The following is a 13,539-nucleotide window of genomic DNA, read 5'->3' as shown; positions in this document are numbered from 1 at the left end:
CCAGGTTGACCGTAAGCAATAAAAAAGATTAACTATCTACTTTAATTGCATAACGTCTGTCCCAACTTTTCAAATGGATTCTAAGTTTTTTATTTATTTATTGCTTAGATGGTTGGACGAGCTCACGGCCCACCTGATGTTAAGTGTTTACCGAAGCCCATAGACATCTATCTACAACGTAAATAGCGCCACCCACCTTGAGACATGAGTTGTAAGGTCTCACTTTTAACAGTACAATGGCTGCTCTACCTTTCAAACCTTACTGCTTCACGGCAGAAATAGGCTGAGTGGTGGTACCTACTGACAGCGAACTCACTAGACACTCTACCCCACCTATATGGTACAATCCGACATATCGAATACAGTAAAGAATACATGATAAAAAAATATTTGATTAAACCAAGCATTTGTTGTCTATTGCACTCTTCTAATGGTGTCCATAGCTCGTATCGACTTTCAGTTATCGTTAATTAGGATATTCACCTCCACTCGCGGCCTCGGGTCCAGAATTTCTTTTCTTTGGTGATGTTTTAGTCGAAGGTTTCTCTGTTGACTTTGTTGGACTATAACAAAAAACATTGTTGATTATTAAGAATTTATCGACGTTCAACTCGACGTCACACTGTTATAGCTTTTATAGCTACTATAGCTCAAGAGATTTGATTAATTGTTATGCAAGACATTTTTGAGAGCTGCGACACTATCCCTTGCAGTTCGGTGCAGATTTTGGCATCACACTTTCAAATTATCAGTACTCTGTCTTCTTGAGAAATTAAACAGGAAGGTCTGATCTCCACTGCCTATTTCTGCCGCGAAACACTCACGTGTTCCGGTTGGAGACTAAGACCCCGTGTCACGAGATAGGCAATGATCAGCTTTGCGCTCGTCAGCAAGAAAAATAAATATAGTTAATGATTAATTGAATGATTCAGTGGTGTACTCGTCGAACTCGGCAAAGAGTTCGAAGTGGAACCTAACCAATACAACAACCCGCTGAGTTTCTCGGCGGATCTTCTCAGCGGGGCGCGATTTCGATTCGGTAGTAGATTCATTCACAAAGCAACTGCCCTTGAGTTATTAGGTCTCCTTCGAATGAGATTGTGTTCCCTTGAACTCTCGCTTATCCAGGTTTGACTGATCTGAATCTCGGAAACGGCTCTAACGATTTTTATAAAATTTAGTATACAGGGGATTTCGGTGGCGATAAATCGACCTAGTTACGATTTATTTTCAGAAAATGATGTTTTATTCGTGTTTTCAATAATCAGTTTTATCGATAATCAACTTTATGACTCTTTCCGACATCTATTGGCGAATAGTAATACTATTTTTCATAATTGAGAGCTACTAGCCGCTTTAAAGCTATTTCAGCCGAAGCCAATGAGAGTTTGGTTTAAGGTTAGACCAAGAAAATGAATTGTTTATTTATATTATTTGTGTCTTTTTAACTCACGTGTTCACTTAAAAATGCCTACACGATCTTTGGAATATTTCATCTTTTTATCAATATGTAATTCGTATTTAAATATAATTACTAAAAAAACACAATTAATTAAAAAAATAATCGTCATCGTCATCGGTCATCGTCTAATTACTATTAAAACAAACGTGTGATACCTCTCGATAACGTGGTTGTGTCGCACGGTGATGTTGCACATGGTGTCGGTGTCGTGACGGGGCCGGCGCAGCGGGACGTCGTCGTCGGAGCCGGAGCTGGAGGAGGAGGGCGAGGGGGAGCCGTTCGGGAGCGGCGTCGACGTCACCGGCTTGTTCTCTTTGCACTCCTCATCCGTGACGCCCAGCACGCTTTGGTCCTTTAAGCTCTGTGAACACTAGAGAATAGCAAATCTATATACTAATATATAATCTACAGTGGTTTAGACGGATGCTTCGTTATAACTACTGAACCATGCATCCGATTGACTTGAAACTTGGTATCCGTGTAGAAAATACATGTACTTAATGAATAGGCTAATATTTATACGAGTGTTGGACTCCCTACACCAGTTGCGGGGGCGTTAATAATGATAATCTTTGTGGCGGTGAGAAATAATAATGTTAATTTTAAATGCCCAGCGAAGCGGACGAGTACAGCTAGTTATGTTATATTATTTTTAAAATTTTGATGCACAGTTTAAGATTGTTTTTTTTTTTTTTTTTATTGCCCTTGTAGGCAGACGAGCATCCGGCCCACCTGATGGTGAGTGGTTACCGTCGCCCATGGACTTCAGCAATGCCAGGGGCAGAGCCAAGCCGCTGCCTACCAATAATAATGAAACAATAATGTTAATTTAAATGCCCAGCGAAGCGGACGGGTACAGCTAGTTATGTTATATTATTTTAAAAATTTTGACGCACAGTTTAAGATTGTTTTTTTTTTTTATTGCTTTTGTAGGTAGACGAGCATACGGCCCACCTGATGGTAAGTGACTACCGTCGCTCGTAAACGTCCGCAATTGAACGGCAGAGCCAAGCTGCTGCCTACCATTGAGAACTCTCCGCAAGCCTCGTTTGAAGAAAGACAAAATTAAACATGACTTTATCATCTCGTGAAATTCAGTTATCACATTTGAATAGCTTTCCAAGATCATCTGTGATCACAGAACCATCGCCCTTTTAACTATGCGTAGATGCATCTCCTTGCGATTTTCGCCGACAACGAACCTAAACTGTACAAATGATCTCACGTCTCATCTCGCGCTAACCGATAATACAAAATTACAAGCAATTTGAATACTACCACCTTGAAACTTGAGATCGAAGTCTCGGAAATACCCCATCCTTCAAATGAGAACGCATGATTGCTTCGCAACAGTAATAGGCGGGGGTGACGGTAATAAGACATACGTAATAAATTTCGAACATGTCATTTTGCCTTATCGTATACGGAAAGAAGCGTCATAGACGCCTATTTTTTCTTATTACCTTCTGCGTCTTCGGTCTTTTAGCCACCAAACCTTTAGACCACGCGTTCATGCGTCTGCGTTTACGTTTCGCCGAGTTCGCTTCCTTGTCTCCATTCTGAGGAGTACGCGGTGATTTACTGTCGTCATTGTTGAGCAGCGAATCCAAGCCTTGTGCTATTATAAAAAAAAGGCTAATTTTACTAAAACGCACGCAATACCAAACGTCACTTATGATGACGTCACAAGTGGGTAGGTAATTTCGTCGGTTCTTCCGACTGTTGTAGCTCTTTTAAAGGCCGCTAGTAATGTATATTGTTGTTCAATAAATAAATAGAATGAGATCAAACTTCAAAGCGAAATTAATTGAATTTGATCTTTCTGACATAATTTAATAATTTCTTCAACAGCATTAAATATCATTTTACTAGTTTTTGGACCTCTTGTGAGTCCGCACAGGTAGGTACCACCGCTCTGTAGGGCGATTTGTAGGGCGGGGCAGCCGTTTTAACTATACTGAGACCTTAGAACTTATATCTCAAGGTGGATGGCGGCATTTACGTTTTAAATGTCTATGGGCTCCAGTAACCACTTACCACCAGATGGGCTGTGAGGTCGTCCACCCATTTAAGCAATAAATATATATATCAAAGATCTTACGTAGATTCGAAGCCGTGTATATAAAGTCGGGCAGATCCTCGGCCTCGTTCCCCTCGTCGCGGCGTCGCTTCGCAATCTCCTGACACTCCAGCTCGAAGTCGCTGTCCATCTCCACGTCGATGAGCGCGTGCGCGTGGTCCCGCAGCGAGCACGCCTCGTGACGGATCTGCTTGTCGGACGACGTTCTAGTGTGGACAACAATACAGCATCACAAACGGCCGTCTGGTGTAGTGGTAAGTGACACGGTCACTACACAAAGGGGTCGCGGGTTCGAATCCCGCCAACCGAAGATATTTGTATGATAAATATAAAATGCCTTTTCCAGGGTTATGGATGTATATAATAAAAAAAGGGTGCGTGTACTTATGTACGCGCGTAAGAAGTTATACTTTATTTATATTAAAATTACTTCTTTTTTTTTTAATATTAAATAATGAATAATAAATATTAACGTTAATAATTTAATAATATTTAGTATGAATTATATGAAATAATAATTTTGTCATTTATATTACTAAAAAATGAATGTTAATAACACTTTTTTTTACGAGTGTACATGTGCGAAAGTTCACCTGCGGCTATATTCAGACTCGCCAAGTTACGTCGGTCGTATTGTAATGAGCGATTTAGTGGGCAACTTCATTCTGTTAATTTTGTGTCACGGTGCGCGCGCATCGTAAAATGTCACTCTCATCAATTTTTCATAACGCGCCTAAAGAAGTATAACTTAAAAAATCTTACATTTATTTTCGTTATCTGGTACCTGTAACAAAAGTTCTTTACGAGCTTAGCACAGGACCAGTTAACGTGGCGTGATTGTAAATAAATATTTAATATTTATTAATATTTATATTTATCACAACGCTGAAAAGACAGCGGATATGGTGACATATTTCATTTCAGATTTTACTACCCATTTTTAATGTACACCTAAGACAATATTTTAGTGACAGATTAATTTAGAGGCACAATGTTTTTTATGAAACTATAATTACTTAGAAATAATAAATAAGCTAAAGCATTACCTATTAATACTACTAAAGAAATTGCTACTTTTTGTTGAAATTTAATAAACGCAAGATGACAGAGTTTTTAATGATCTCGTGCATGCAATAAAAAGCCAAATAATATAATCGTAAAACAAACTCTAACATACAAAAGGTCAGAGGATGTTAGTTTACAAAAAAAACGACTTATATACGCAATGTTACTATATGATTTAACAATTGAATTTTCATACCTAGACATCCCTCTAGCCCTTTGAAAGGCACTCCAGGTATAATGAAAAAGAAATACGCACAGGTTAAACAAAATTAAATAAAGTGTAATGAAAAGAAAAATATGTTAAATGTATGGTCATTGGGCTGGGGAGTGGGATACGAAAAACATGTTAATAGCTAGATCACAAGCATGTGACACACAGCCAGCCAAGAAACGATAGTTAAAATCATAATAATATAAAATCATAGTGAAGTGTGAATGAAATGTGTCATAAAAACTGGGATTAGAAATGTTTTCGTGACATTGATTTTAATTATTATTATTATATATTTATTATTATTGGTGCAAAGTCAAATATGCAAACATTTTTTTTTGGACGAACTCACGGCCCTGTTGGTGTTAAATGATTAGCGAAGTCCATAGAGATTAACAGTGTCTACCTTGCGATATGAGTTAAAAGTCTCCGTTTTTACAGTACAACCGTGGTCCACCCTTCAAACCGCAACGTATTACTGCTTCATAGTAAATAGAACTGGACGATGATCCCCGCGCGTGTCCTTAGTACGAGTTTTATAACGTTCTCGATAGCGTGAAAGTTAACTCAAATTTGAATGCAGTTGGAATAGCGCCCCTTGCGGCAGCCGTAGGCAAACGTTCCAACTCCATACAAATTTGTGTGTGTTAAACAAAACATTTTTGTTAACTTTCACGCTATCGCGAACGTTAAAATACTCCCACTAAGCACACCGTACGGATTCACATGACGCCCTACCACCAGTAAGTTAGGAGCAAAATTGTGAACTTACCTATCAGGGTTGTACTCCAAGGCGTTCGCGCATATCAAATCGATATCATCGAGGAATTCCTTGGCGCAGTTATATTTGTGCATGTCGACCTTGGTCATCATCGTCTCTAGGTCCATGGGTTGCTTAATGATGTGTAAATAGTCTGTTACCTGATCAAAACCATATTTCAGATGTACTATGTATTTTGAAAGGATTAGATACAGATTATTTTCATATGAATAAAAATTGCAATCCCAACATATGAAATCAATATCCCACCATGATTTGACAAGCAGAACTGCTTTTGACGCTTTTCTACGATTGGAATCATTTTTTCAGATTTATTATTGTATTTCAAAAAAGATGAATGTTTCTGAAAAATCCGGTCTGAACTCTTAATCATAGAGTTTAATGTCTAATGTTGTACCTCTTCCAAATCAACGGGCTTGGTGAACTTGTAAAAGCGTCTGTTCGAAGCGAGCTTCCTGCATATGTCGCGCAGGAATATCCTCAGCTCCCGCAACTTGTAGTCCTCCTTGCGTTTTCGCCGCGACACCTCTTCTTCGCTTTCACGTGGAGGGGGAGGGGGAGGTGCTGTAAAAAACCGAAAGAATTACAGATCAGGAAATATTTATCATTTACATTTATTTGTTATTTATTACGCATATATTCATATTTTATATTAGATATATAAAGGAAATGGTAACATAATTAAGTTTGAAAATAATGCGCGTGCAACTTTTTTTGCGGTGTGTAGTATAGTGATTTTCTTCATTTTTCATCCTTAAATCAAATTTTTCTTGTAATAGGGAATGCTGTGTATAAGAAAAACGACCTAGCTCGCTTTGTCTTTTCCCTCTGTCTACAGTCGAGTGGTTCGCGAGACGCTGTCTATTTTCTCACTCTCACTTATCCTAAATTGTATCTTTTCTCTCTAGCCGTAACGAATCTGTCGCTAGTTAAATTTTATTTCAACGTGCCTGAAGAAGTTTCACTTCAATAAAGAAAATTCACATTACATTCAAACAAATGCTTATTGTTTTAATTTAATTTTCATAAAAAACGAAACCGCAAGCTATATAGCCTTCTGTAAGTTATATTATCCTCTTGCAGGATAAATCCTATAATTGTATGTCATTTTCAGTGTCGATTTTTCTATTGCTTAGATACGTGAACGAGCTCACGGCCCATCTGGCATTAAGCAGTTACCACTTATCAATCATTACAACGGTACTAAAGAACACTTTAATATAGATATTGCCTGACAAATTGACGAAACAAACTTACCTCTAGGCAATGGAGGTGGCGGCTCATTGTTTTCGATGGGAGGTGGGTCTAATAGCGCTTCGGCTAAGATCGGCTCGAAGAACGACAGCACTTCGGACGCGTTCGGCTCGCGCACGCGGTACACGCACTCCTTGTGCAGCGGGAACAGTTCTTGTATCTGTACAAACATACATACTGTTACGCCGGTAAGAGTAACGCCATCTATCGCCGAATAGTCGAACGATCTAGTAGCATCTAGAACGCTCGAAAAGTATAACGCCATCTATTGTCAAATAGCGGAAACACACAATATTAGACTTTTCTGGAATATTCTCGACAATTCTAGGGATTTCGTCTCGACTATAAAAGCGTTGCAGAGATGGCACGCAAGCAGTTAGTAATCGGAACTACTCGAAACAAAACAGCGAACGGATTTGATTTACATAAATCATGGAGATTCTATATTGTGCACTTGCATTGTTATCTCTGAAATGCGACCGTAATCATTGATCTCAAGCTTTACGTTCATTTATTCATCAGGTGTTATTTCTTTCGCTTCCTTACTGACATTTAAAAAACGAAACTGTATTTCAAAAGGACATGTATTTAAGTATACTTGTGGTCTCTCAGTAGTCGAAATTCGACTATAATTAATTGAAGTTATAACTTTGATCATTATTATGGTTTTATTGTCAATGACTATTATAATTCTAATCACAGATTTCTCCAAGACTATAAACAAATAATATTAATCTACTTTCAATTTGACTAGACTTTAAACAGTAACAAAAGTGTGACAACTAACACAGTATGTGTGTGTGTCAAATACATAGTATACTCCGCGCGCGAGCTCCGAGGATTCGGGGGCTGAGGAAGCGGGCGGGCGTGCACCGCACCCGAGCGTCGCTTCATACCCCGCACTCTCCCAGTACTAGTGTTGACCTTAACGTGAGAGTACGCTTACCGACTCGTTGTTTTTAATTTTGCGATAGCAGTGTTAATTACGTGTGATTTCTAATATAAATAGTCTTACACTTATAAGTCTTTTTGTTTGCACAAATAGCTATTTATTTAGAGAAAAAGGAATGGCGAGTACTAGTATAATAAACATGTCTTAGCATTAGAGGAATATTACTGGCAAAAGGATAGCTTAATGGAGGACGTTGTCGAATCATTTATTATTGAAGTATGCGAGGAGAGTGACAACAAGAGGAGAGTACATCAAATTCTTCAACTTCTGATTAATCTGATTGCGAGAGTAATTAATAAGATTTCACGTTCATTTTGTTCAGTAAAAATCAGTTCATTAAATTAAATTCATACATGATCAATTGTTTTTTTTTTTCAAGTACCTCATAAAACAATTTTATAATTTACACTCGCACGGAGGCTTAAGATGTGTTAGTATCGATAACGCAATATCGGCTAATTACAACACTAGCTCATTACGTCAACATTCCTTGAAAATCCTCGGAGCTCGCGCGCGGACTGTAATGTGTGTAAAGTATTTATTTATTGAATTTGTGTATTTTTTATGCATAATTTAAAAAAATTATATTAGAATTCTGCACTCCTCTATATTCTCTATAAGTGTGGGAAATTTCATACTCCACCGTTCGCGCAATTTTCTTTTAAAGGGTTACAAAGTTTTTGCTTCACGTACTACTAATATATAGATAGTACCTCTTGTGGAAGCTCGTCGTGCTGTACAGACGAAGTCGCGAGCAGCAGAGTGTCGTCCCCAGCGGCCCGGGCGCGCCACAGTTGCAGCAGCAGCGCCCCGCCCGGCCCGGGCGCAAGGGACGCCCACACCGCCGCTACGTCGCGCACGTACAACACGCAGCCGCGGTCCGCGCGACGACACTCTGAGAATACCTGAGACATACATATATCATATTATTAATCACGCTTTTATGGTGAAGAGATACAGAAAAACTTAAAAAAAAACAATTTAACTGTTTTTAAATTTTTAAATAAACTACTACTAATTGAATAAGAACTGTCTGATGACACATCTTTGTTTAAGTGTGAAGTATCACTATTGTTTATTTCATTTTTACACTAAACACAATATTGGAAATTACCCGAGCACAACAATGGCGGAGAATTTTAGGTGCGTGAGAGCAGACGTAGACGTGGACAGTAACGCGCATGCGCACTTGTCAGTACCCAGGGAGAAAAAGTTACACTTTCTTCCCGGTACAGCGGGACGAAAACCGAACTTTCGGCGTAGGTAGGAGAAAAATAAAATTTTCCTAAATGCATGAATTTTACTAAATTAACTAGTTTTAAAATTAAAATAAATTTGTGGGTACGAAGCAAATAATATAATATGAGTAATCCAGTATTGCGACTTACCGATATCAAAGCCTGTTCTTGAGTGAAAGTGTGCGCTGAATGTAAAGTTGACATACTGAGTTCCTTCACGGTGCAGTGCTCCAACTGCGCCAACAGGGCTGGAGCTAAATGCGTCTCAGCGCATTCGCCTGTTATCAACATGGCACTCGATGATAGTGAACCACCAATCCTGAAACAATTGATAGGATTTTAAGTTAGCTCAATTATTCATTAGTCAATTAACACGATCGCGTGAGCAACCTTATTTCTGAATATTACTACCGTGGCACACCTTTGTCCCGTACAAAGTTTAACAACGTCTAAAAACGTAATACATACATCTTGTGATGATTTTTGTGTTGCGGCGCTAAGTAGATGCGTCCAAAAACGGACAAAATAAATATGATAATCTAGAGGCCGTCATATGACATTGCACGATTTCTTAATTTTTTAAAACACGACGTTGTAAAACGTTGCTCACGCGAACGTGTTCATTAATTCCAATTTGAAAATTATACTAGGAACATAAAGACACGAGCTAGAAGAGGATGGCGCGCAATGCCGTTGGAACAGCGCCCGTAGCGGCAAACGTACGCAAACGATCCCATTCCATACAAATATGAGCTAAATTTTACGCTATCGAGAACGTTAAAAAACTCGCACTCGCACACCGGTCTGAACAGCGGTTATACAACTGAAAGTCACCCGCTCTATATCGAGGTGGGGGGGGGGGGCGACGGACCTCTTCTCGGAGTCGGTGTGGTGCGGGAAGACGTTCCTGAGCACGTGCATGGCGGCGTCGAGCTGGGCGTGCAGCAGCGGCTCGCTGTGCGCGGGCAGGCGGCGCGGCGCCGGCGGACTGCTGCGGGCGCCGGCCGCCACCAGGCTGCGCATCGCCTCCAACATGTCTTGCTTGCTCACTTCCACCTGTCACCATCACAACAGCGTTCACTACTACTGTATTATAAGAAAATCTCCTTAAATAATGTTTTCCCTACCTATGCTGATCAAACCCGCAAAATTATAATTTGCTTAATTACTGCTGGTAGGACCTCTTGTGAGTCCGCACGGGTAGGTACCACCACCCTGCCTATTTCTGCCGTGAAACAGTAACGTTTCGGTTTGAAGGGTGGGGCAGCCGTCGTAACTATACTGAGACCTTGGAACTTATGTCTCAGGGTGGGTGGCACGTTGGCGTCGTGGATGTCTATGGGCTCCAGTAACCACTTAACACCAGATAGGTTGTGAGCTCGTCCACCCAACTAAGCAATAAAAAAAAGCCTTGAGAGGCTATTTCAGCTTCTCCTTGACATGTAGGCGAGCTCACGGGGCTCAAACCGGGAGTGGTGCTAACACTAGCCCTAGCAAGAGCAGTGCTTCGCAGAATCTACAATCGGATCGGAAACGCGACCCACTGAGAAGATCCGGCGAGAAAGTCAGGGAGTTGTGTTTACGGGTTAATTAACTCGTCGAGCCCTTCGTCGGAAGCGACAGGTTCGGCGAACACGGTGACCGGTGCTTGAGGTACCTAAATGCACCGTTAATAGATCAGGAGGATCTGTAATGACTTAAATAATTGAAGACATAAGTGGATGAAGGGGATTTGATACGATTTGTTAATTTTGAGAAAACGGACAACAAACTTTTGTTACTACTTGTACTTTTTCATCAAACATAACTCCTTCATCACATGCAATTTCTAAAAATAGCCTTTAAACCCGGAGTTTTAAGGTCTAATGTGGTTTATAGGCACATAACACCTCCATTCAATGTAAAACACAAAAATCTTAAAAACTGTACTTAACCCCTTCATCCACTCATATCTTCAATTCATCTACAACTTAGAAAAGGGTTGAACCTCCAACAAAAAAACACAGATACATTATTTTTAAAAAATATTGTAATTCACAAATCATCAAAATACCGGAAAACATATTGGGATCTTTGTCCATTTAGAAATCGACCAGACAGTTAAATATTCCGGATATAGAGTGTGTGTTCATTTATGATCTATGAGATCGAGCGACGTGCATTTTTTTTCTTATATTTCTCAATTATCACAATGGAGACAAGTAAAATTAAGTACAAGTTGATAATCGGTCATACGTTTCAACAAAATAAAATACCAAAATTGAAATTTGCAAATTTTAAAAGTACTTCATAAAAGTACACCCACATACTACTCAACCAAGCGAACTCGGGACTTGATTGGAATACGGCCCTCTTCCCGATTCCCCGCGCGCTCCACCGCTGTCGCCCACGACGGGCACGCAGTTGCTAGTAGGGTCACCGACGTTACCGTGGTCATTCGTTATTCTTGCGCGCTTCTTTTTGATTGTTATTGTTTAGTTGTTATTAGTGTATTTGTTTGTCAAATATTGTTGCTGCCGATTTAAAGTTTTACTTGTTCTTATTATTCAATTGTAAAAATGGGTAAACCAACCATAGCGGAGAACGCAATATGGTTTTAAAAGTAATGGAGTTTTTTGAACGGGAAAAGAAGAACAAATCTTACATTAATCCGATCGACAATGTTATTAAAAGAACTTGTGAAGCAACAGGAGTATCAAAACGAATAATGAGAATTAAAAATGAATTTTTAATTTTTGCCAACCCTATGAGAAACCCGCGTGACGTAATTTACTCTAGGTGCCTAGATGGCTTGGTCGAGTAGTACTACGTTTCTTTTAGTAAACTTACATTTTTAGCATCAATAAGCAATGCGTATTCACTTTCGTAGACTTGTGGGTAGACACGTCTCAGCGCCTTCAACACCGCTTCGGAGCACAGAGCCTTCAAATCGGAACCTGATATCAGAGATTAATAAAATGGATTACATTAGGAAATTATGAAGTCATCAAGATACTATTAAAGCCAAATAGAATGCGCAGACGTCGGCTTCAAATGCCTCCTTATTCCGTTAACCGTGAGATCACTCGTTTCGGTTTAAAGGTTGGGATCGCTAATAGTACTGACGCGATTGACATAACTTAATTGATTCGCCTATTCATTATTAAATGGTACTTAAGGGGGTTAGCATAAAGATGAAGGTTTATTATGATCATCATTCATCATTATCATTATTTCCTATTACCCTCTGCTGGGGTGTAGGGCTCGAATAAAATTTTTTCATTTATATCGGTCTTGGGCAGTCTGTTCTAGCTCCTCCCACGTCATGCCCAAGACCCCTAGCTCCTGCTCCACCGAGCGACGCCAAGTTGTTCTTTATTATGATGCTAATGTATATTTTTTTATTAATTGTGGGTATTTGTACGTATATGTAAATGCGCTACCCACTTTGAGATATAAGTTCTAAGGTCTCAGTTTAGTTACAGCGGCTGCCCTACCCTTCAGACCGAAACGCATTACTGCTTCACTGCAGAAATAGGAGGGATGGTGGTAGAGGTCCTACCACCAGTAATTACGCAAATTATAATTTTGCGGGTTTGATTTTTATTACACGATGTTATTCCTTCACCATGGAAGCTAATCGTGAACATTCGTTATGTACGTATTTCATTAGAAAAATTGGTACCCGCCTGCGGGATTCGAACACCGGTGCATCGCTACATACTAAATTATCCTTTAGGCTAGGGACTAGTGGAGGGGCACAACGCGGACGCACCTCCGTATCCGCTGGCCAGGTCCGCGACGTGGTGGAGGGTGCGCGCGGCGGGCGGCGGCTGCCAGTCCCGCGTGTAGATGTGCAGGATGTCGCGGCGCGCGGCGGCGTGCGGCGGCGGGAAGTGCAGCTCGCGGTCGAAGCGGCCCGCGCGCCGCAGCGCCGGGTCCACCGCGTCCAGACGGTTCGTCGCGCCTATTATCACCACCTCCCCCCTGTACACGTAACACAAACTTAAATAAGGGATAGACAGAAGCATTTATTACTGGTGGTAGGCCCTCTTGTGAGTCCGCACGGGGAGGTAGCACTCACCGCCCCGCCTATTTCTGCCGTGAAGCAGTAATGCGTTTCGATTCGAAGGGTGGGGCATGAGCGACGGTAATCACTCACCATCAGATGGGCCATATATTCTTCTTCCTACACGGGCAATAAAATAAAGATGCTTATGCCATTCTAAGCACTTTAATTGCTACATTGAGTTAAACGACATATCTTCTATATATATAAAAATGAATTGCTGTTCGTTAGTCTCGCTAAAACTAGAGAACGATTGGACCGATTTGGCTAATTTTGGTCTTGAATTATTTGCGGAAGTCCAGAGAAGGTTTAAAGAGTAGATAAATATGAAAATGCTCGGAATTAAATAAAAACAACAATTTTGTTTTCCTTTCATGTGTCCCCCGTCGGACGTGTGGGTGACTCACATGTATTTATTTATTTTATAATATTTTATTATAATTACACT

At 40.2% G+C, this 13,539-nt stretch overlaps 1 protein-coding gene across 6 annotated transcripts in view; it reads right to left on the bottom strand.

The window, feature by feature from the left end:
* The window catches only part of LOC114242310 (ATPase family AAA domain-containing protein 2), a 37,070-nt gene that overhangs the window by 1,843 nt on the left and 21,688 nt on the right, over positions 1–13,539 (bottom strand). For 4 of the 6 annotated variants that reach the window (XM_089740113.1, XM_089740116.1, XM_089740115.1 and 1 more), the window contains 13 exons: positions 12,798–13,009; positions 11,873–11,979; positions 9,915–10,099; positions 9,194–9,362; positions 8,519–8,710; positions 6,857–7,013; positions 5,997–6,163; positions 5,591–5,739; positions 4,804–4,833; positions 3,564–3,748; positions 2,926–3,080; positions 1,618–1,832; positions 484–563 (listed from right to left, as the gene is read on the bottom strand). In XM_089740113.1, the coding sequence (XP_089596239.1) occupies positions 484–563; positions 1,618–1,832; positions 2,926–3,080; positions 3,564–3,748; positions 4,804–4,833; positions 5,591–5,739; positions 5,997–6,163; positions 6,857–7,013; positions 8,519–8,710; positions 9,194–9,362; positions 9,915–10,099; positions 11,873–11,979; positions 12,798–13,009 (2,003 nt within the window). The remainder of the gene's footprint in view (positions 1–483; positions 564–1,617; positions 1,833–2,925; positions 3,081–3,563; positions 3,749–4,803; positions 4,834–5,590; positions 5,740–5,996; positions 6,164–6,856; positions 7,014–8,518; positions 8,711–9,193; positions 9,363–9,914; positions 10,100–11,872; positions 11,980–12,797; positions 13,010–13,539) is intronic. The other 2 variants (XM_089740117.1, XM_089740114.1) reach the window with 1 other exon arrangement.

This window comes from Bombyx mandarina, chromosome 03 (genome assembly GCF_030267445.1).
Source record: "Bombyx mandarina strain Sakado chromosome 03, ASM3026744v2".
Lineage (NCBI taxonomy): Eukaryota > Metazoa > Arthropoda > Insecta > Lepidoptera > Bombycidae > Bombyx > Bombyx mandarina.
Note: the sequence above shows the minus strand (reverse complement) of the source record. Positions and strands in the feature narration are given on the sequence as shown.